Consider the following 22,798-nt stretch of genomic DNA (forward strand, 5'->3'; position numbering starts at 1 on the left):
CCTGAAGAAATGGCATCAGGTAATATTTTTGGGTACTCCGTATATATCTAGGTAATAGAGAAATTATTGCACCTTAATTAAGGCCCTGTGATAAAATTGGTCTAATTATGTACATACATTAAAGCGTGCACTATATGTGTCCGATATCTTCTGACCAAACCACCTTCAGCGGCGCTCATCCATCGGGGTATAGAAAGTAGTCTCAAGTGGCAAACCGATGTGTAGTACGTAAAAAGACCGGAAATGTGCTCTAGGAGCAAAGAGCACATTGACCGAGCCCGATGCGCCAGCGACCGGTTCCACACGGATCAAGTGGAAGAAGATAACGAGAAAAATGTCAAAATAAGGAAAGGACGAGATGACCGTCTAAAATGGGGGGTATATCGAATACGAGTATAAAATGAGCATTGAGCTGATCGCTGAGATCGTGCGCGAGGATGACCAGCCAGGGCGTAAAAAGCACCGGAAGACGAAACAGAAGGATCAACACGCTGTCGTCAAGACGTAATTTTGCATGAAAACTGAGAATTGAGAACCGTGCTCAAACTTCCTCGTCTTCCTGGCCGCCGTCGATGATCTTGTGCCAGTGCTGCGGTAGACAGATACAGACCAAGGGGAAAGCCTTGATCTCGCCTGACAGCATGGGCGACGAACCACCATGCATACGCGAGCCACTCGAGACACCACTGTCCCGATGTTCTCGGTAATTCGTTTCTTGGTCCTCGGCGCGCTCGGGGAGTCGCACACCCGTCGCCCAGCCATCGTCCCAGATGCCAATTACCTTCAACATCTCACCTCGGTCGAGTTCGAATTCGTCGCCCGCGCGTGGTGAGTACGCCCAAAGAACGGCAACCTTGTCGCCAGCGTGAATCTCATCTTGGGAGTAGTAGTCGCGGAAATAAGACAGCTGCTCAGATCGACCACTGGTTACTCCTTCGGGAGAAGAGTATTGGTTCGTCAGGCCGGAGCGAGGCGAGCTGTCGCTTTCTAGTCCAGCCAGAACCGAGCTGCTCGACAGTGAGCCATGGCGTTTCCCCGTCACCGGTGGGATTCTCTTGGACATAGCTCCTGGACTGGCGCCCCTGCCTTCAGAGTCTGACGTGTCGCTGTATTTGGCTCCACCGCCGTACATCGCCGCGGAGGTACGGGAATAGGCGGGCGATGACGAACTGGGCATTTCGCGCAATGCAGACATCCGTGTGACTCGGCCTCCAGGGACCATGTTGTACGACGTTGGGCTTGGGGGCTGCTGCGTTAATGGCGATCCACCCTTCCTTTGTGGGTTTGGTTGGTTGAGAGCAGCTTCGTTTTGGGTCTCACGACGACGGCGGCGCATGCAAATGCAAAGGAAGGCGAGGAGGGCACCTAGAATGGCGGCTCCTACAACGGCGCCAATGACGATTCCAGCAATCGCGCCGCCGGACAAGCCATGGCTAGGAGTTCCAGTGGCGGAGGGCGAGGGGGTGAGAGGTGGTAGAGTAACAGTCGGTACTGCGACACCGTCACAGCGAGTCGTGGCGTTGGATTTCGTGCAGCAGCTATCGGTGCCGTTTGCACAATAAGTGCAGAGACCAATGGTATTTGTCGCAAAGCCACAGTTGTCAGGCTCATTCGCAGCTCCTTTGACACATTCTCCAGAAAGGGCGTTGGATGGTTTTTCGCAGATAGTCAATTCGGCGTAGATTAGGTCCGTGTAGTTCGTGTCGCTCTTGGTGCATAAGTTTGTATTTGCCATTATCTCCTGCTCACTCCGGGCCCAAAGTGCGCATGTATCGACGCAAATTGGTACCGAGTGAGCGGTGGAAAGTTTGCAGTCGGATATGGAGCTTTGCACGACACTGCTACACAATACACTGGTTGTATATTGGGCATAGTAGTCGTTGGGCGCGCTTGAATTCATACCTTGGCACCCCAGTAACTCATCATACCTGAGAGCTTCTGTTAGTGACTCTTTTCTCGATACGTTGGTGCCGAAACATACTTTGTTGTGACATATGATCCATTGACATAGTCCTTCAATGAATTATCGAAATCCGTCAGATTCGATACGCTTTTAAGGAAAGGGCTAGCAGCGCACTGTCAGCAATCGTTTCCCCCCATGCCTAATCATGTGTGATTCCACTCACAAGTCCGTGTATAGACTGGAACTGGTTGAAATGGACGAGCTACTCCAGGCAGGACAGGCACTTGACCCCTCGAGGGAAATGCATTTCGGCATGTCGGGCAAAATTGGCGGTCTGCCTTAGAAATGGACCCCTTGGGGTTATATCGGCGCGGAATGTGTCAAGTTGCGATCGAGAATGTTCCAGACGGGATGCAAATCGGGATATTCGAATGGGAGAATTGGATAGAACGGTCGACCCCAGGTCGAAACTCAAGCTTGAGAAGAAGAAGAAAAACGCGTGAAAGGCAGGTAAACGAGTGACTCGGGGTTCTACCCGGAAGGAAAGGTCAACCGAGCCCCGTAGGCCTGAGTTCGCAGAGGGAGAAGGAGATGACAAGACGAAGTTCTAAGATTGGAGAGACAAGATTAGGCCTTGAAGAGGGCCTGGGCTTGTGGGTAACAGGGGGGAGATGAACTGCTGGGAAAAAGGGCAATTATGAAACACGGGAAGCAGGCATAATCGGCTGTACAGGTTCAGAGACGCTAGGCTCAATCTTGCTATATTCTGTATGGAATAGAGACAGGACTCAGACGAAGTAGAAGACAATAATGTGATAAAAGGGGGTGGGGGGGGGGGAAGTAGAAGCTCCGCGTTGTTTACCTTTTTTTCCGTCTCTTTATTCTCTGGACTCTTTGGGTATCAAAATTCAATTGGGACTGAATTTCTACTTTGTACTTATATGGTACGATAAAATACAACAATGACAACGGTTATTAAAGTCAGTTATAATTGGCAATGGCTGTTGTCAAATTCTGACTCTGTTCCTCACCAGCCTCGCTAACCCGTTAGCGGCTCAGGTAAGACGATCGTTATCACCCTTCGTCTAAAAAAACTCCAAAAACTGGGGGATACTATTCGAAGCTTAACATTTATTTCCCGACTTTCCCTTACCTCCTGCACAGAATTTGGCAAAAGATGTAGCACATCTCAACGTTGTGAGGTATCAGTTGAGAATGCGAGGGACTGATATGCCGGAAAACGGAGTACAGGGTACCCTGTCTCAAGCAGCAGGTACCCGATAGCCGCATGTACCAGGTACTTACGAATTTAGTACGTGTTGGTCAACGCTGGTCCCCGCTTGGGCAGAGATCTGACGAGTCTAATTTGTATACGTTGTAGATCATCAGATCAGTAATACGTACACCTTACTTTGAAGTAATGAGAAAGTATGTATAGAAAGTCATACAATATCTAGCCATGCAGTCATGTATGCCATGTACAATGTAGGGCTCTGGCAAATTATCAGGTCATGTGACCATTGACATCATCTGATCTGGACCAGGCTGCCGTCAGACAATCTGCGACTCCAAACTGTGGGAACCCTCTTTGACCATTGCCACAGACTTCCAGTGTACAAGATACAACTCACATTTTCTATCAGATCTCAAAGATACCCTGAGCCATGTGTAGCTCCGACATTTTTCTAGCGGTACTCGCCGTCTTCTTCCCACCTATCGCAGGTAAGTCTAAACCCGTAATCCAACCCACCTAATACTCGATAGTCCCAATGCTAACCAAACCCTTGCATCAACAGTCTGGATCAAGACCGGATTCTGCACCGCAGACTCGATCATCAACATAACCCTCACCCTACTCTGCTTCTTCCCGGGGCTCATCCACGCATGGTACATCATCCTCAAGTATCCGGAACAGAACGATGACGATGTAGCCTACGAGCCCATCCCCGGTGGCGGGAGTCGGCGTCGCGATCTGGAGAACGGAAACGTTACCTACTACTACGTCTCACACCAGCCTATCCAACACCCCTCCCAGCGCGGATATGGCACAGTCAACCCTCAAGACCAGCAGGCGCCTGCTCCGGCGAACAAATCCCAAACCCAAACTGGAGATAGCGGGAATGCGGGGAGCAGCAGCGCGCCTCCACCACCTACTTATGCTGAGGCTGTAAAGGGTGACAACAAGCTGCAGAGTCAGGACTGAGAATGATGATCGACTCGTGGGCTGTGCTTGTGGGTGGCTACTCGACTAGCCATCCTCTCTCATCGCGTTACTTTGCTTCCGACCCGGTTGTACTATCCATACCCCTCCGCTTTGCTGTTCTTGTACACGCACTTCCTAAGAACTGCATCGTTATGTTATGACTTGACGAAGGAATGTGCTATGTAATTTTGAATTTTTGAATTTGTTACTGGATGTGTATCTTTCTCGATTGTATGTTTTTTTTTATAAGGCTCAGGATGCGTGATACTATGCCAATACCTTTTATCCTAGCCTTGGAGGCATCTAGTACTGATTGGGTCTCTGGTTTGACAAGTCCTAGATATAAATCATTTTAAAAACTCCACTCAAATAATTTCCGCGTTGACAAGCTGCTATCTGTTTTCTTTGGATGCCGAGATTGGGCATGCTTACCTCAAGTCGCTTAAAGGGTGGGATTGGTGTCTTTATCCTAGATGAGGTCAACCATGGTAGATAGATGTACATAGCCATGCAAAAGAACATGCAGGACATTATACGGCGCGAGTTTGCAGGATACACCGTTGTTATGATTAGCCATGGGCTGGACATGGTTGTGGATCCATCTTGACAAGGGTTTGGTAATGGATGAGGGCAGGCGCATAGAAGAGGGCGAGCCGATGCAATTGATTGACGAAGTGAGCAGTCGGCTCAGAGAACTGTGCATGATTGGGAAGCATCAAAGTATCTCGGCATCTGAGTAGGTTGTTTAGAGTACATGTGGCCTCTATTGTTTGCTCTCAGCTTGGCTTCGCTCTCAATAGATACTATATTGCTCTTTCCTACGCATATTTTTCCAGTACCTCAGTATTTTTGCTCTTATTGTCTTTGCATGTGGTTTGTAGCCGGAGCTATGGATGTTGGTGGCACACCAAATCCGAGGAAGTGGGATAACCCAGGAAAAACCAGTTGACTAGGTAAGTTGGAATACTATATACAATTGGGCAAATATAGTACAAAATAAAATATCTCAAGGTCATATTCATAGAATCTTGAGAAACTTGCTACGATGACCTACAATCTGATAAGGCTATCCGAGGCCAAGTCCCGTCCCGAGATGATCCTCAACCCTCTCTTTGCACCACCACCACTTCCTGCCACAACCCTGTGGCCCTCGTTTTGGCCATGCAGTCTATGCCACAGCTGCTTAGGCAATCACTCCGATCAAGCCTCCAACTCACAAGCACCTCCTCCCCCGTGCGAGCGCACTTCCGCCCTGCATTCTCCGTCACCAGATCGACTCCGCGGAGCTTCTCCGCCTGTGTACAATGTCAATTCCGCCGACAGCCAGGCTTATATTCGGCCTTCAATGACCGAGAGAAGTTCTCCGCCGATACCGAGAGGTTAATCAGGGAAAAGGAGAAGGAGCTGGCTGATCTGGAGCTCGCCTCGCGCGACCCGGTCCCGATCCCGGGTTTGGAGGCGGGCAGTTCTCTCGATTCGGTACCTCCTGTCACAGAGACCGATCAGACCACCGCACAACCACAAACAAAGGATAACGAGAAGGAGCAGTCAGCTTCGCAAGAGGAAGATGCTAGTGCTGCTGGCACGAGGAGCGGAGGCCTGCCCTCGTATTTGGAAAGCCGTCGGTCAAAATGGTCCAAGCAGTTCAGCACAGTGATGGACAATGTTCAATCCAATGTTTTCGTAGCTGGTCAACGTTTAAATGACCTGACTGGATACTCCAGCATCGAGGCTCTGAAGAACGACATCCAGTTCCACGGTATGTAGCATGGCACCACCGCCCAAACCTGATCCCGCAAAACCCAAGATATTAATCCCACAAAATTATACAGAGAGCCGACTCCGCACCGCCCGATCGAAGGTCAAGCAAGCAAAAGAAGAGTACGCCGCAGCGATTAACCGCCGCTCAACTTCCCAACGCGAAGTAAACGAGCTCCTCCAACGCAAGCACGCCTGGTCCTCAACAGACCTGGAGCGATTCACCCTCCTCTACCGCAACGACCACACAAACGAGGTCGCTGAGACCGAGACCTCGCACGCTCTATCGGCCGCAGAGCGCGAAGCCGAAGAGGCAGCTGGACAACTGAGCAAGAGCATCCTTTCGCGATACCACGAGGAGCAAGTCTGGTCCGACAAGATCCGTCGCATGTCGACATGGGGAACATGGGGACTAATGGGCGTGAACGTTCTCCTATTCCTTGTCTTCCAGATTCTCGTGGAGCCGTGGCGTCGGAAGCGACTCGTCAAGGGGTTCGAGGATAAGGTTGTTGAAGCGTTGGAGAAACAGAAGGCCCTGAACCAGGCGATGTTTGCCGAGAACGCTGTTTCGATCTCGGCCTTGCCGACTACCACTATTCTCCCCGAGGTTATTGATTCTACCGATGAGAGCTTGGTTGAGACTGCTCCTTCTCTTTTGATTGAGCCGAAGCTTGCTGCCGCGGAGACAGATGCGTCTACTACGGGATCTATTGTCTCGGTGACCGATGCTAATGCCTCCCAGTCTCTCCAGACTCGTCTCTCGAACATCAGCTCACCGGTTCTGTCGCTCGAGTACTGGAGGCAGGTGGCCAGTGAGTTCTTCAGTGATCGCAGCATTGCTGCCTCCCAATACGATCTCACTGCTGTGGCTCTCCAGAGTGCTGCAGCTGGTGCAGCTGTGACGGGCCTACTCTTCGCCCTGATCCAATCTCGGTAAAAAACACCTTTTCCTTTGAGCATGTTATATTGCATTACCAGCGAGAACTCAACATCTGGTTCATGTTTGGCCTTGTCATTTTGGTAATAACTTGCCCTTCTGCTTGGGGTGGTTATACTTGTACATACAATTGAGAAAAATAGATAAGCAGTTGGATATAACCTTGGAATCAAATTTAGTGTATGACTACTTGAGCATTGTCCGGAATGCGATTGTATATCCAAGTAACGAAGCATCGGCGTTACTTTACAAGAGAACTAATGAAGCTTTGATCTAAAACAAAGGAAATAACATGACTAGGTGATACACTAAATAAAGAAGATATGTACTTGAGGAGGCCATAAGACATCCTCTGAACTCCACAGCTCGTGTGTTTGCCATGGAGAAAGACCAAGATCCAGGAAGATAGGGACAAAGGAAGAAAGAGGCTCATTTTTTTGTCCATATTAAAACACAGGTCTCTTAATCTTGACAAGACACACGGCCGCTCTGTCTAAAAAAAGGGAAAAAACAACACACAAGCACAAGCACATACACAGATAGATAGGACACACAATCCGTCCATCTTATCTCATCGACACATCTAATGAGACAATCCGCCCGTTGGCGGCGATCAAAAAAAGGTGTATTCGAAATTCGCTTAACCGATAACCAGGGTCTCATCCTCGGGGAAGCTGTAGGTGGGAACCTCCAGGTTCAGAGGGGCAGGGCCCCTGCGAATACGGCCGGAGATATCGTAGTGGGAACCGTGGCAGGGGCAGAACCAGCCGCCGTAGTCACCGGCCTCACCGATGGGGACACAACCCAAGTGGGTGCAGACACCTGTAGAGAGGGAAGGAGAGTTAGAATGTTGTAGGTTGTTTGCGAATCACATGTTCACTTACCGAGCATGACGAGCCACTCGGGACGCTGGACGCGGTCCTCATCGGGCTGGGGATCACGGAAACCCTCCCACTTGACCTCACGGGCCTCATCGATCTCGCCCTGGGTGCGGTGACGGATGAAGACGGGCTTACCACGCCACTTGATGATGACCTGTTGGAAGGGGTGTTAGATAGGGATACCGGGGACTGAAATCTGTCGGATGAGACGACGAATGGAAACACGTACGTTCTTGCCCTCGGGGATGGCACCGAGAGAGATCTCGACCTTGGCCTGGGCCAGGACATCGGCGGAGGCGGACATGTTGACCAGGAAATCTGGAGAGAAAGAATAACATCAGTCGTGTGTTCGAAAGTCGTCCGAATTTCCCCGATTATTCAAGAATCTTGTTCAATCCCTGTATTCCATGCCAATGCTGTTTCCCATCTCTTTCTGATTCGAAGGGTGCACAAAAACCTACCCTGGACAGTAGCCTTGGCACCGACAGCGGTCGCCAGACCGAGGGAGCCGGCCATGAAGTAGGAGAAGACCTGGTTGGAGCGGGGCGAGTTGTTGGACTTGTACTTGCTGAAGTTGGGGATCTTCAGGGTCGAGCCACGCTCGTTAGCGCTGGCGAAGGGGGATTCGAAGGACGACTTCGCATCGGCAACTCCCCTCCGCTGCTGGCAGGAGGTGACGGCGGCGCGGGAAGTGGGCAGCTGCTGCCGAGCGACGGTGCGCAGCAGAGTGCTGGAAGCGGAGGAGAGCGACATTGTGAGGGCAATTGACCACGGAGGGAATTGAGCCGCGAGTGGTGGAGAGCGAGGTGAGGATAGAGGGTGGATGAAGTCGGAAGTTGAAGTTGGAGCCAGAGCTTTCGCTAGCGATCGGAATCACGGGGCCTGTCATTGGCTGATCAGTTCCCGTTCACTCCCTAACAAGAAAAACATTCTACATCTATCATAGTTGTATATAAGTATATTTCAAGTTATTTCTTTGATGATCTTGTTTAATTATTTGAGGTTTCAGCTAAAATTGGACTCGTCAATTGTTTACTATCTCATTTTCTTTCTTGGTAATATCTAACCCGACCCAATGCGACCATACAAATCCCAAAACCAATGCGCAGGGAAACCCATCAGAAAACTCCTATGCAAATAACAAGATTCAAAAGGCAAAAAGGGACCGTATAGCGCAATCAATCTTGCATTTCCACATCACGGTCATGGGTTGCCATGGGGTCGACTGTCCGGTCCGCAATCAACGCGCTTACAGGGACCATAGGCCGAGAAACCGACGGAGATGTTGCCTTTGAATCGTCTCCTTGTGGGGTGGCATCTCCTGTGCCTGTGCCATTTTCTGGTGCCGGGGGTGCACCGGTACCGTTGAGAGTACGTTGGCCCTTCTCCATGGCGTTTTGATTCGCCGCATCCTTCGCCTTCTTCTCCTTGAATTGTTTGTAGGTCGTAGTCTTAGGGATCACATCGGAAAGGAACTCGAGATTGTCGGTGTGTGATACCGCCGAAGCTATTGCACGTTAGTATGCTGTCCGATGTCTTGTCAACCGTAGGCGTGATAGGTATAACCAACCGAGATCTTTGTACTGGACGGTCTTCCGTGGTTTTCGCTCAGATTTGACCACGTTGTGTCCTTGCTCAGCAAGATATTGGATGAACATCTCCTAAATCTAGTATTAGCCAGTATTTGAGGTATTTAGGTAGAGGGTGTGGCGCACGGTAGCCATTGCGATGACGAAGGTCGCATTGTTCGAGCATTGTACGATGTCCTCGTCCAACTGGATAATCTTCTTAATTCGAGCAACTTTGGAGATGCGTTAGTATGTTAATGCAAAGTAAAGCAGTGTATGGGACGTACTCGGAAGTGCGCTCTGTCCGGTGATCTCATCCGGCTCTCCCACAGTCTTTGGAGCCATGGTGTTTGATTCTGGTGGAGTAAAGTATGGGCAGAACAAAAGTATACAATTTACAGTATGCGCTAGTCGAATATCCCCGTTGTAGAAGCAAGTGGGCGCGAGCGTGGAGTCGAGGAAGAGTAAAACGCGTGGCCGCGTTATCTCAGGAGGGCTCCCCGTTATCGATCGATGGATACTTGGCGACTTCGCTTTGTCACATCATCTACTTTTAAGAGCTCCATTCACCTCTTCTGAATTGTCGCTCATAAAGGTGTTGAACAGAAGCATCCCGAGGGGATCTGACTTCGAATTCGAGATTTCGTGCTCTCGCAGCGAATTGCGACGTCCATCGCGGACACAAGGCAGATCATCAACTCAACCTTAAATCGACTATGCTGACCCTACCTCCTCGATCAATGTTATGACCTCTCCACGCCCCTCCCCGGCCTTTGATAGGTCCCTTTCAGTTTCGAGAGAGCGGCGCAGCTCGCGACGGCCATCCGGTCGTTCTATTCCCTCCCCCATCGACCCAGAAGCCGATTCCGACAACCAAGAAGCACCCGCCATCTCAGAAGAGATCAGTGGGATCAAGCGCTATGAAGATTTCACCACAATAGACTGGGTCCAAGATGCAGTCTATGAGCAGTCAAGGCGGCGTGCGAAAAGGCGCAGTGGCACTGGGTTCTGGGATCAGGAAGGCATCCTTGGCTGGAGACGGAAAATGTACGAGTCCTACGATGCAGGTCAGGCATGGCTTGTTGTTACGCTTGTGGGCATGGCAATTGGATTAAACTCGGCTGTGCTCAATATCATCACGGAATGGCTCTCTGATATTAAGCTGGGCCATTGTACTACCGCATTCTACCTCAATGAGTCTTTCTGCTGCTGGGGTGCCGAGAATGGTATGTTCAGTAGGTCGCACAACACGCTTCTTATAAACTAACCCTATTCCTTGATAGGCTGCCCCGAGTGGAAACATTGGACTTCATTTTGGGTCTTAAATTATGTTTTCTATTTCTTTGGCGCGGTAAGACCTACCCCAGGCTAATACTCAACAAATTATGAATTCATAGGCTAATTTGGGAGATAGTTGCTACTTTCATCTATCGCCGCAGTCCTGGTCAAATCATTTGCGCCGTACGCCGCGGGCTCTGGTATTTCAGAGATCAAATGCATCATCGCTGGCTTCGTCATGAAGGGCTTCCTAGGTGCCTGGACTCTTATAATTAAATCAATTGCCCTTCCTTTAGCTATTGCGTCGGGCTTGTCTGTTGGAAAAGAGGGACCTAGCGTGCATTTTGCTGTGTGTACCGGAAACGTGATATCACGGTTCTTCGGTAAATACAAGCAAAATGCATCGAAGACGAGAGAAATCTTGACTGCCTCAGCGGCAGCTGGCGTGGCAGTCGCTTTTGGCAGTCCAATTGGAGGCGTGCTGTTCTCCCTGGAGGTGAGTTCAATGGCGCGCTAGCTCATAGGATGAAAGCTGACAGCTATTAGGAAATGGCAAACTATTTCCCCCTCAAGACTCTTTGGCGCAGCTATTTCTGTGCCTTGGTGGCAACCAGTGTGCTGGCGGTACGTTTCCCATCTTGTTCATTGATTCTAGGCCATATCTGATCCATTCTAGGCTGTCAATCCTTTCCGAACTGGTCAATTGGTCATGTTCCAAGTGGAGTATGATCGCACATGGCACTTTTTTGAGCTCATCTTCTTTATTGGCCTTGGTGTCTTCGGTGGACTCTATGGTGCATTCGTCATGAAATGGAATCTTCGAGTGGCCGCGTTCCGCAAAAAATACCTCTCACAGTGGCCTATAACCGAGTCAGTTGTTCTCGCGGGACTCACTGCCATACTGTGCTACCCCAACATGTTTTTGAAGATCAACATGACCGCAATGATGGAAATCTTGTTCCGCGAATGCGAGGGTGGCCATGACTATCAAGGACTATGCGAGTACGAATATACCCCTCTACATGCATGAGAGGACACTACTAACTCATTGCAGATCCCAGAACAGATGGTCGATGGTCTTCTCACTAGCTATTGCTACTGTTCTTCGGACTGGTTTGGTGATTATTTCCTACGGGTGCAAAGTGCCAGCCGGTATTTTCGTGCCTTCGATGGCCGTCGGGGCTTCATTCGGCCGCATGGTTGGAATCATGGTACATGCATTACATGAATCGTTCCCCCAATCGGCATTCTTCGCTTCGTGTGACCCGGATGTTCCTTGCATTACACCGGGAACATACGCGTTCCTGGGAGCCGGGGCAGCTCTCAGTGGAATCATGCATCTAACCATCTCTGTAACGGTCATCATGTTCGAGTTAACTGGTGCACTGACCTACATCCTACCGACCATGGTAAGTCTCCATTTCAGAAGGCATTGTCTCCTTTAACCATGCTAACTGTTCTTGTACAGATCGTGGTAGGCGTTACCAAAGCCGTTGGCGATCGATTCGGCAGCGGCGGTATCGCCGATCGAATGATTTGGTTCAATGGATTCCCATTCCTAGACAACAAGGAAGACCACGTCTTCAACGTACCTGTATCCCACGCAATGACCACAGGCCCGCTCTCTGTCCCCGCATCGGATTTCCCCGTCCGCGAAGCAGAACATCTCCTAAACGACAACAAATTTCAAGGCTTCCCTGTTGTGGAGGACCGCACTTCCAAGATCCTGGTCGGATACATCGGCCGAACCGAACTCCGATACGCCATCGACCGCGCTCGCAACCAGGGAATGGTCGCGCCAAACGCCCGGTGCGTGTTCACCAAAGATGCAGCCGATGCAGCCGTTGCGCGCAGGGCATCCGTCTCGCAAAGCTCTCGATCATCGGATACATTCGATGCAATCCAACGGAACGCAGGGGCTTCTTTCGTCGATTTCTCGCGATACGTCGACCACACACCGTTGACCGTTCACCCGCGCCACCCCCTCGAAACAGTCATGGAGATCTTCAAGAAGATGGGTCCGCGAGTTATTCTCGTCGAGCACCGCGGTAAACTCACCGGCTTGGTTACTGTCAAGGATTGTTTGAAGTATCAGTTTAAGGTCGAAGCCGAGGAACACACACTTGCAGCAACGAGTTCGTCTGAATTTGGCACACTTGGTGGACATCTGAACAACCCTGCTCCTGAAACACTGGAAGACCGCTTGTGGCGGCTCATTCAGAATGTGGCTGGGTTTGTGTCTGGTAAGGTCTCTCGCCGGCCGGCCCGGCCGCGTGACCGCACTGTGCCTAGACAACCGGAGCCGGCAGATATCCTTGAAGGGAGGGATGCTGATGCGGCGGTGGAATTGGAGGACAGAGAGGACCGGCCGATGATCCCATGAAAAGCGGGATCGCTATGTTGACATGTTTATACGTTACGTTGATAGATAGCTATTTGCTACAAACCAAGCGTTGCTCGCCTATCCATTTTTCGATCTATCTCAAGCTTTAATGTGTTCAAGCTGATGGAGGCAAGAACTGGAATTCCCATGTTTTACGAGAGTAAAAGGCGTCCAATAAATTTACATTAGCTCTATCGCACCTTGCGCCGGTTAAATACTTTGATACGGAGGTTACGGGGACTAGGATCGTTCACCTTGGAATCTTTGACGGCTATCTTCTTTTTAGGATGTCCTTTACAGTTCTTTTTAGAGGACTGTTCCCTCTTCTTAGCGTGTGTGAGTTGTTGCATTAAGGGTGACAACACTGTTAGCTTTTGAACCGCACAAGGCCGAAGGACAGGATCATCGCTTTTTATTTTTGCCAGCGTATCCGAAAAACTGAACCGTTTCGAACATTTCAGGACTAACCGTAGGAACTATTTTTCGACACTTTGTTGACCGCGGAGTGTGGCTTGGGGGATTACCTGACGTCAACGATTGCATACCCGGCTTCGAAAGAATACTTGGTAAACGGTAAGATCTCAACGATGATAAGAAAACGATCGCAAGACAATGCAAAAATTGACGTCCGCAACTGAGTGATGAAGTGGGGATATGGTGGGGACGTAGTGGATAATTTCCCCATCTTCGAGATTGTGATATTGTTGAATTCCCTCTGTGATTGTACAGATTTTCCAGCAGCCTCCATTAACATCCAGGTCATATTGATAGATCTGTTCCGAAATCTCCAAGCGCAATATGACCAGCGTGCTTGAGTTTATTATGTGCCATACTGTTGCATTTTCCGGCACCACGTTGTGGACGAATATAGGTAATGTTCGTAATTTTTTCTGGGTTGTGCAATATCCAGCAAACCCTATAATGGGTAGTTTGCGATTGACATCCGCCGAATCATCGAAATGGTCCGATTCATGTTGGAAAGTTGACCGGCTGGAGCGTCCAATAATTAGGACACCATTTCTGCTGGCTTTTGTCATAGAACATCTGTAGAACCATGCCAATTTCGGATTCCAAACTCGAGTAGAATGGTTAAAGAGATCGCAGGGATTTGACTCCCTTAATGAAGGCATCGATACGCCCTTCCATTTGCGGACAGCCACACGAGTCCAGCAACCCATAAACATGGGATGTCTGGAGCATTGCTGGAAACGGCATGGGGGAGCCAGCACGTAACTGTAAGCACAAGAAGTAAGAAAATAATCTGATAATCACCGTGACTTCACTCACTGGATAGCCTGTCTTCTCCATGACCCGAATAGGGCTTATCTCGCATGAGCGTGAGCTTGAAGAAAGCTTTTCAAAAAACGGGTGAGATCTTTCTTGAGTGTGTGAGAGATGAGAAGTGAAAAGTAAGAAGTAAGAGGTATCAAGCTTCCAAAAGTTGCCAAATCAGGAAATTGCATTTCCAATGTGGGAAGGTTCCTTCCAAAAGAATATACGATCCTCGTGACCACAGTCCAGTCCTCCAACATACCATCTCACATAACTTCTCACTATTCCCATCACCTTCAACTATGCCTCAGCCCAGGTAAGTGCTGTGTCTGGCTTCTTTGTCCTCGTAAGACACGATGAGTGGCACGAGCTAGCATCGACTGCGAAGCTCACTCAGCCAACCAACATGATACCTGCCACGGTCTTCGGATCACCAAGATACAAAACAACAAGGCTTTTGTTGCTTAAACAATGAGCAAGCAAAGGCCCCACAAAAATGAGCTTGATAGCTGCAAACAGGAGCAGCTCGGATACAAAGTTTAACGACACTGATAACTGCTATGCTCATCGGGGCACCACTAGCCCGGTCGACGAAGAACGAGCCCCGATAATAGAACAAACACCCTATCCGAGTGGAAAATCGGATACCATGAGCCTGAGTTTCCTGTGTTAGAAACTCTTCGCCATACTCTTTGCATCTCACAACTCTACTAAATGTCAATTGATGGGTTCGGACTACAAAGTTCTCCCAATAACACTTGGTCCCCATCAACGCAAGTCACGAGACCTTATTGTAAGCCCCACTGTGCTACGAGCCCGCCCCCAAGGTGTTGACATTTCCTGGATAGATTGAAAGCCAGGCCCCTTTGTCTGTTGTGTTATGATATGATGCTGGCTTGTGCAAATTGTCACTGGGACATACTGGAGCCACAAAGCCCAGGCCTGGCTCATCTGAATGACCGAGACCCTTAGGGGCACATTGCTCTGTGGGACCAGTGCATTAAAATGAATCTTGGGTATGAACTGAAATTGTTAAACTTATCATGAACACGTACTAATATGTATGTGTCAGCGTACCTATCCTCCAGACCATTCACCTTTGGCCCCGTCTGCCTCTCTAATTCAACCTTGGAAGCCATGATTGGACCTAATGATCGAAACCTGCCCAAGGTCCCTTGGAATCTTGGGCTCTTTCGATGCGCGTGCATGTGTAAATAAATCTCGCCCTTCATGTCATAACTCTTTTTGGTATTACGTGATCTCGTTTATAGTAGTACATAGTCCCTCCTCTTCCTTTCTTCTCTTATTCCCCCTGGATGAGCCTTGTCGATATATACAAATACAGTCATATCAATTTCTCTGCCGCTTGCACCCATGATTATTGATTCATGGTCAGCTTGCATGCGTTATTGCTTTTGTAGACTCATCATCCCCTGTATCACTTCCTTCTCTTCTCGAAAAAAGTGAGAGTGGAATAACACTTCTCGACTGATGTCGGCGTGGAGTACTTTGAATTCGATTATTTGAATGATAACCTCGGTAGCTCGCTGACTGCGATATGCCAGCGCTGCTGGGAAACAGCCTTGGAAACAGCTTGTTCACGATCGGCTTGGTTGCCGGGATGCTGGCAGCGATGATAGCGACAGCCAGTTCGACTCCTGACCAAACAGAAATCGAAAAGGTATCCCAGGAGGGGTCTGAGCTTCTCCAGAATTTCACAAGGTAGGCCATCCGCATGATGCTGGCTATACACGAACTTTTGTTCAGTTAGCATGCTTATCAACTCAGTAAAAGTCCTGCACATACAAGGAGCCTAATGATAGCAAAACAGCGACAACAAATCTTTTCCTAGTTTGAAGCTGAAGACCTGCAATTGATTAGAGTGATAGCTTAGACTTGGATCTGTAGTAAGCACAAACCTAGAACTGTTTTCAGTGGTAAGAGAAGAACCCAAATATCCGTCAACAGAAACAGCGCGGCGGTCGTATACCAAAATGGAATGGATGCAAAGCAAGTATAATGCTTATATTTATCTTGGTCGAAAACAGCATCGATCGGGGAGCACTGAAAGATGGTTGCAAGGATGATTGCAACACTCATGGCCGTGATGAATGCGATTGTTCCAAGTGAGATGAGTCGCATGTTAAGGAACACGCGCAGATATAGTAGACAGATTGATACCTTGATCAAACCGCTGATCAGAGTATAAAAGATGCGAGTCACATGTTCTAGCTAGATTGTCACATTGGTCAGCCCTCTTCTTTTGGTTATTGTTTTCTCCTATACCTTCGCTATAGGCAGCTCGTCTGCTTGGTTGAGATCCCATTTGTGCTTTCCTATTCCATGGCTGACCCCTATTAACGACACGGTAAGAGATGGGATAACCAAATAAGGAGTAGAAAGGCCTACCAAGCCCCTCAACCACCACATTCAAAATTGTGAAAATCGTCGCAACGACCATTATCCAGTCGTCCATGCCGACCATTTTCACAATGAAAGTCCTTGAGATCACACGAAGAATCACGATGATCGCTGCGATGCTGGCCACCGTGCCATTGATAATCATTAATAGAGGCCCACGGTTCTCGACCTAGATGGGATACTTAGAGATCGCCAAGATACTGTTTTACCTGGACCTTCACTTACATTGGATCGCGGCTGAAGAAAAGTCTCCATAATATATAGATGTCTGACTTAGAAGGATGAAGGACCATAAATCCAACCGCTATATGTTGTACAAGCCCCATATTAAATGATTTTCACCCCAGGAATTCGGTTAGGCCAAGGCGGCGATTCCGTAATTTTCAATGACGTTTCGAATGACCCCCTACCCCTTATACCCCATATACGAATTACAAAGTATAATATTTCGGTCTAGAACCCTCGGGAACCTCAAAATTAACTTCTATATATACCGCTGTGCCTCGGGTCTTTGGGGGATTGGTACGGAAGAAATAAAGATTGGCCCGAAGGTGCAAGGATATTCATTGGTTGAGTAGATCTGACATGATTGGATATAGATACCTTCCAAAGTTGCATTGAATACGGAGCATGCAGGGCCTACACCTATGCATTTCCCCATGGCCCCCAGAAGATAATGACAATATTGGAGCAGAGTCGATAAATAGTCCTGGTCTGGACTTTGAACCCTTCCCCGGTACTTAAATAGGGATTAAACTCCACCTTCCGCGCGTCTCCCAATATTGATTCGCTGCTGACCGGGGAAGGATCGGATACAAGAGATGCCCGAATCCTTCTAGAAATTAATATTTTAACTATGTTATTATACTCTCTACTCGTGGCAACCCCACCCCCTTGGATCACTATTTCGGCGAACCCTCGTCATTTTCACACTGCCACAATGCTTTGAAAGTATTCCAAATAAGTTGGTATCGCCAAAGAATCCCTCCTAAGCCAATCATATTAATGTCAAGTGAAATTTCGAAGTATTGGCGCCATACGAACCTATACGGGGTAGTCGTCCGTGCCTATGGTCGCCTGAAACTTTTCAACAGTCTAGTCAAACTCTCGAGCTTGTTTCAAAGTTAGTGTAAGCTTAAAAGGTACAATTCCCCGAGAATACACCGCCGGTATAGTCCACTTGATACGAAGGGTCTACAGCTCGGCATTCATTTCCCAATTTACTGCGGAAGACCGGTAGGGTGGTCCGAGGGGTCTATTACCACTAGAACAAAGCTTAACTATGCAAATTACTAGATTGTTTTGGAATAAAATGGCCATTTGAAGACCCCCTGTTACTATCGATCTATATAAACTTTCGAAATTTTGCGCCTAATACAGAGAAGTTGTAGAATGAAAGGTAAAGCATATGTGGTTTAGCTCAAAGGCATTTCCATTTATCAGCCACGAAATAAAAGTGATTAAAATAAGGTGAGAAGTGAGACTAAGATATCCAGGAGCCCCTAACCACAATCCATTACAATTCTACTCCGTACTTCGGGACTTGATACTTGAAAGGTTAGGGATTGGGTTTCTCATAGCGGCTTTGTCCAGAAGTGCTACAAAACAAACCCGAGCACGATTTCTACTTTTCTACTTCGGCTTTCCCCTCCCTCCTTTTACTAGACCGATATTTTAATTCTCAGTCGGGACCATCACTCTCATCCACCATAGATCCAGTAGATGGGATGACCCATGAGCTAGCCTCCACAGCTCAATGCCTTGACCTTTGGAGCATCTGGCATTTGACGGTACTAGTAGAGCGCCCCAGGTATAGCCGTAGTCTTGTATCAAATGCCCACAAGTGCAAATTGATCTGTATAAGAAGTACGTCCTGGCATGGTGTCTACATGAGGCCGTTTAGCGTTCTGACTTCCGCTGTCTGCCATACTACGGTTTCAACCACGAAGATTTAAGTAAGAACATATAAAGGCGATATTTTAAAAGGGTTTATTATAGGTAACAGTACTTCGTAGAGTGTAATCTGATAAGTGACTGACATGCAACTATATATTGCGGAACATTATTCCTCCGTGGCTTTGACCTTGCTCAGCACTTTGGTGCCCAATGTCTAGCTACTCACGAATCACTGTCATCACTTTGGGAACGCACTAATACGTTATAAATGGATCCTCTATCTCTATCCCTTGGGATTGCGGGCGTCCTGCCTCTAATTGCTAGCGCTGTTCTTACATCCAAAAAGTACGTACAGACTGTGAGGTCGGCGAGGACGTCAATTGCGGCCTTAATATTCGAGCTCGAAGCCCTTGGATCTACCGTAGAGGATCTGCAAGACCTCCTGAAGGGAGAGACACTTAAAGGTAGTGCTGTGCGATTCCACGGAAGTTCGGTTCTTTTAACCTGCTCCGCTGCGTGTGAGGCAAAGCTGCGAGCGCTCTGTAAGACGCTGGACCAAGAATCCAAGGGGAAAGCACGTCGGTTGCTGTGGCCTTTTACCGAGAAGGAGCACCAGAAGACGATACAGGACATACGCAACTTTACCAACTGGATGCAATTTGCCTTGTCGGTCGATGGCTGCCGGATTCTATCGCAGACGTCAAACGATGTTTTGAAGTTGATGGGACAGCAACTAGAACAGTTCAATACCATCCAGACTCTCGAGGCAGACACCCTTCGAATCTTAGACTTGGTTCAAGAACAGACGCACACAATTCAGGTTAATAGCAAGCGGGAGACTAGAAGGGAAATTTTGAACTGGATATCGAGCTTGAAACACCATCGAAAACATCAGCTAATCCAAGCGTCGAGGGCGCAAAATACTGGTACTTGGATCCTCAAAAAGAAAGAATTTATTCAGTGGCGAGATGGTAGTTCTCCGTCAAATGTTCTTATGTGCCATGGAATTCAAGGATCGGGCAAAACAAACCTTGCGTGAGACTCTCTATCTCGGCTTTCGGATTCCCAACTAATGATCCAGCTCTATCATTATCGACGACCTTCTCGACTCTAGATCCAGCGAGACTTCACCTGTCGCGTTTTTCTACTTCGATCACCAGGATCAATCTACTCAAGGTACATCGGCAGTTCTATGCTGCATCCTTAGACAACTTCTCGAGCAGCTACCGGAAATTCCGAGCCCGGTAGCCGAACTATATGAGAAAAGCGGCCACCAGGGTCAAATGCCTCTCCATGAGTGTGAACGACTACTCACAGGCCTTGTTTCGGGTCATAGGTGTGCGTATCTAGTGTTTGACGGACTCGACGAATCGGAACATAGGAAATCCTTTGTTCAGAGCATTCAGAATGTGGTTCGAAGTCGCCAAATCCGGTTGCTAGTCACGAGTCGGCCTCATATACGAGACCTCATAGATCTTTTTCAGCAGCATCCGAACCTCAAGATCGAGGCCCACGAGGAAGATCTCAGGACATATCTCTACCAAGGGCTCGAACAAGGAGGAATCCATGATATCGCGGATCAAAGCTTTGTGGACAGCCTGGTTGAGAATCTGATGGAGGGGGCAGATGGAATGTAGGTCTTCCCCGTAGTGTATTGTATCTGTCCACCTGTTTCGACATCAGAATAATCCCTGACAAGTATATATTATGCATATTAGGTTTCTACTTCCAGTTTTACGACTCCGCACCGTGCTCAAGGAGCCTACTCTCGGCGACATGGAGGACAGAATACAAGAACTGTCTCAAACTCTCAGCGAAGCATTTGCAGATACCATTTCCCGCATACAACGGCTTCCCGGGAGCTGCAGCCGGCTCGGCATGGGTGCTCTTATGTGGCTCAGTCACACAACTCGGACGTTGACAGAATCGGAGCTCAGCGACGTCTTGGCCATCCACAGTGTGCGTAATGCGGTCGATATTAAGTACCGCCCAGCTACAAAGACCATCATCGAATGCTGTCAAGGCCTTGCAACTATAGATGTGGAGGGTTACGTACGACTTGCGCATTATGCAATCCAAGAGTACTTAACAGAGCATTCGAAGGACCTCTTTCCACGAGCCAGAGCCAAGATCGCGGTGACTTGTCTTCGCTACCTTGCGTTTGAGAACTTCCAGGATGGGCCTTGGCCCACCAAGAAAGCAATCAAAAGTAGGATGGAAATGTACCCCTTCCTCCCATGGGCCGCAGTGAACTGGGGACGATTTGTCCGACAGACAGAAACCGACGAGGAAGTGTCGTCTGCGCTATTCGCATTCTTCTCCTCTGCTTCTGCTACGGCCGTGGCTAACCAAGTGCGACAGTGTTCAAAGGGCCTAAACAAGAAATACTGGAATGCAGATGAATGTCGCAGCTTCTCAGCACTCCACCATGCGTCGCGCCACGGACTCAAGCAAGCGACCACCCGGCTCCTTGATAGCGGCGACTACAGCGTTAACGATGTAACGCAGATGGGAACATCAGCTGTGATTCAGGCCGCTGCGGCCGGGCACGTGTTGATGACCCGGGACCTGTTAGCACGCGGCGCCAATCCACTCCTTTGTAACTGGTATGGCGACGCGCTGCACTGTGCTATGGAATCGAATAACCCGGGCACCGTGCGCGAGCTTGTCGGCTGGGGAATGCACCCCAATATTGTCAGGGAAAACGGGCGCACTTACCTCTCCTGCGCGATGGCAAATGACTCAGCCGACGCGTTTGCAGCGCTTGTTGAACTCGGCGCAGACATTGTGTTGCAGAGTGAGTCCGAACCTGACGGCCATATATTCTTCACTGCGGTACTCGATGGCTGCGACAAGATCATCAACCTGATGATAAAGCGGAAATGGGCCGACATTAATATGAGGGATCCCGCGGGGCTCACACCAGTGCACTATGCCGCTGCGGCGGGGAGTCGGAAGACTGTGATGAGCCTTCTCGATGCCGGGGCCAATATCGATGCGGTGGACAATGAGGGACGAACGGTTCTATATTACGCGGAGTTGAGAGGCAACAAGGCTGTGGCGAGACTCTTGCTAGACTCAGGGGCTAGACCTTCGCCTCAAACACAGACATGACACTCTTGCTACAACATAGATTATCAAGGTCTACTTTAGCTCGGCCGTATTCGCCCATTCAAATAATTTGTCCCTTCGATTATACATACGCCTGCTCAGTTTCACCCATCTGCGTTTATCTTGGAAAAATGCGACATTAATATAATACAACATAAGGGCAAAAGGGGTCATTTTTTTTATTTTTCATCTCCTAGCTCTCATTTCAAGTACTCATGCAAAGTACAGGAGAGCAGTTTTGATTATGCATTGGGTCCTCGCTTGCGGAGCAGGAGCCTGTAAGGGCCAAAAGAACTCCCCTCTCACTTATCCCCAATGATAATTTTGCTAAAGTGCATCTAACCAGGGGTGTCGCAAGATATCCTCAGCTGAAATCCGATCATCGGGATTAATTTTCATCATCGCATGCAAAAAAGAGGCGAACTCATCCCTAACACTTTGGTCAAGACCTGGTAGAAATGCTTCCGATGCCAGCTCCGGCCGGTTCATCGGCAGCGAGTCCTTGATCCGACCCTCATCATCAAAGATGGCGTGAAAAATATCCTTATTCCCTCTCTCTAAAAGCTCCTTGGGGAACGGCCCAAAAGAATGAAAGGAGCCATCCCTTACCCGTATGAATAACATTATGCTCGTGAGCAAAATCAAGCGTCAGTAAGATTTGAATGGTGAACCTGCGCGTTACCGAGTTCAGAAGTCTGCTTTCGACGAACCAAGCGCCAAAGCTCCGTAGCGTCTCACCCACCAGCTCAAACACTAGGCAGACGTGTGTCCCGTTAGGTCCGCTGTGCTCAAAATCATCCAGCAGATGACAGACGTGGTCGTAACCAATCTGATATTGGTCCCCGTCCCGAAGATGAGTCAAGATCTCTCGCTCGAAGATGGGGGCTTGCGTGCCATCATAACATTCGGCGCTGAGCACTTTTAAAGCTCGGAAGTCATTCTCAATACTAAGTCTGTTTGGGTGTGTTACCTCTATTTATTCCCTTTTTCTAAAAAGAACCTACTCACCCTGCCGACTGTAGATCTCTGACAAGCCAGACTGTTGAATAGACACCATGTCCGATCTTATTGAGGACTTTGTACCGGTCTTTAAACACATCACCGATATAAACAGGGTGAAATCCTCCTGGTTGTTATACCTGCGTGCCCTCTTCGATATCGCTATTGGTGGTATCGGACATATTGGA

The 22,798-nt window shown here is 48.8% G+C and overlaps 8 protein-coding genes across 8 annotated transcripts; 4 read left to right on the forward strand and 4 right to left on the reverse strand.

Annotated features, from left to right (window-relative positions):
• Positions 1–541: 541 nt before the first annotated feature.
• PEX2_107460 (SH3 domain protein) lies at positions 542–1,735 on the reverse strand (the record flags this gene model as incomplete). Its single annotated transcript, XM_016748014.1, has 1 exon — positions 542–1,735. The coding sequence occupies one exon, from the start codon at positions 1,733–1,735 to the stop codon at positions 542–544; it is 1,194 nt and encodes a 397-aa protein (XP_016594856.1).
• Positions 1,736–3,567: 1,832 nt separating this feature from the next.
• Positions 3,568–4,106, forward strand: PEX2_107470 (putative stress response RCI peptide; the record flags this gene model as incomplete). Its single annotated transcript, XM_016748015.1, has 2 exons — positions 3,568–3,625; positions 3,700–4,106. 2 exons carry the CDS (start codon positions 3,568–3,570, stop codon positions 4,104–4,106), a joined length of 465 nt encoding a protein of 154 aa, XP_016594857.1.
• A 1,161-nt stretch (positions 4,107–5,267) lies between these two features.
• she9 (putative mitochondrion biogenesis protein (She9)) lies at positions 5,268–6,801 on the forward strand (the record flags this gene model as incomplete). Its single annotated transcript, XM_016748016.1, has 2 exons — positions 5,268–5,865; positions 5,939–6,801. The coding sequence occupies 2 exons, from the start codon at positions 5,268–5,270 to the stop codon at positions 6,799–6,801; spliced, it is 1,461 nt and encodes a 486-aa protein (XP_016594858.1).
• Positions 6,802–7,441: 640 nt separating this feature from the next.
• Positions 7,442–8,435, reverse strand: rip1 (ubiquinol--cytochrome-c reductase catalytic subunit RIP1; the record flags this gene model as incomplete). Its single annotated transcript, XM_016748017.1, has 4 exons — positions 7,442–7,623; positions 7,686–7,836; positions 7,912–8,000; positions 8,144–8,435. The coding sequence occupies 4 exons, from the start codon at positions 8,433–8,435 to the stop codon at positions 7,442–7,444; spliced, it is 714 nt and encodes a 237-aa protein (XP_016594859.1).
• Positions 8,436–8,860: 425 nt separating this feature from the next.
• Positions 8,861–9,595, reverse strand: PEX2_107500 (histone-fold domain-containing protein; the record flags this gene model as incomplete). The annotated part of the gene is made up of 4 exons (XM_016748018.1): positions 8,861–9,189; positions 9,253–9,343; positions 9,398–9,483; positions 9,538–9,595. 4 exons carry the CDS (start codon positions 9,593–9,595, stop codon positions 8,861–8,863), a joined length of 564 nt encoding a protein of 187 aa, XP_016594860.1.
• A 400-nt stretch (positions 9,596–9,995) lies between these two features.
• On the forward strand, positions 9,996–12,911 carry PEX2_107510 (chloride channel protein; the record flags this gene model as incomplete). The annotated part of the gene is made up of 7 exons (XM_016748019.1): positions 9,996–10,476; positions 10,534–10,601; positions 10,665–11,024; positions 11,075–11,152; positions 11,205–11,530; positions 11,583–11,937; positions 11,997–12,911. The coding sequence occupies 7 exons, from the start codon at positions 9,996–9,998 to the stop codon at positions 12,909–12,911; spliced, it is 2,583 nt and encodes an 860-aa protein (XP_016594861.1).
• A 5,857-nt stretch (positions 12,912–18,768) lies between these two features.
• Positions 18,769–21,614, forward strand: PEX2_107520 (uncharacterized protein; the record flags this gene model as incomplete). Its single annotated transcript, XM_016748020.1, has 3 exons — positions 18,769–19,535; positions 19,582–20,133; positions 20,219–21,614. 3 exons carry the CDS (start codon positions 18,769–18,771, stop codon positions 21,612–21,614), a joined length of 2,715 nt encoding a protein of 904 aa, XP_016594862.1.
• A 324-nt stretch (positions 21,615–21,938) lies between these two features.
• Positions 21,939–22,668, reverse strand: PEX2_107530 (uncharacterized protein; the record flags this gene model as incomplete). The annotated part of the gene is made up of 3 exons (XM_016748021.1): positions 21,939–22,168; positions 22,221–22,564; positions 22,616–22,668. The coding sequence occupies 3 exons, from the start codon at positions 22,666–22,668 to the stop codon at positions 21,939–21,941; spliced, it is 627 nt and encodes a 208-aa protein (XP_016594863.1).
• Between the last annotated feature and the right edge of the window lie 130 nt (positions 22,669–22,798).

This window comes from Penicillium expansum (assembly GCF_000769745.1).
Source record: "Penicillium expansum strain MD-8 chromosome Unknown contig370, whole genome shotgun sequence".
Taxonomy (NCBI): Eukaryota; Fungi; Ascomycota; class Eurotiomycetes; order Eurotiales; family Aspergillaceae; genus Penicillium; species Penicillium expansum.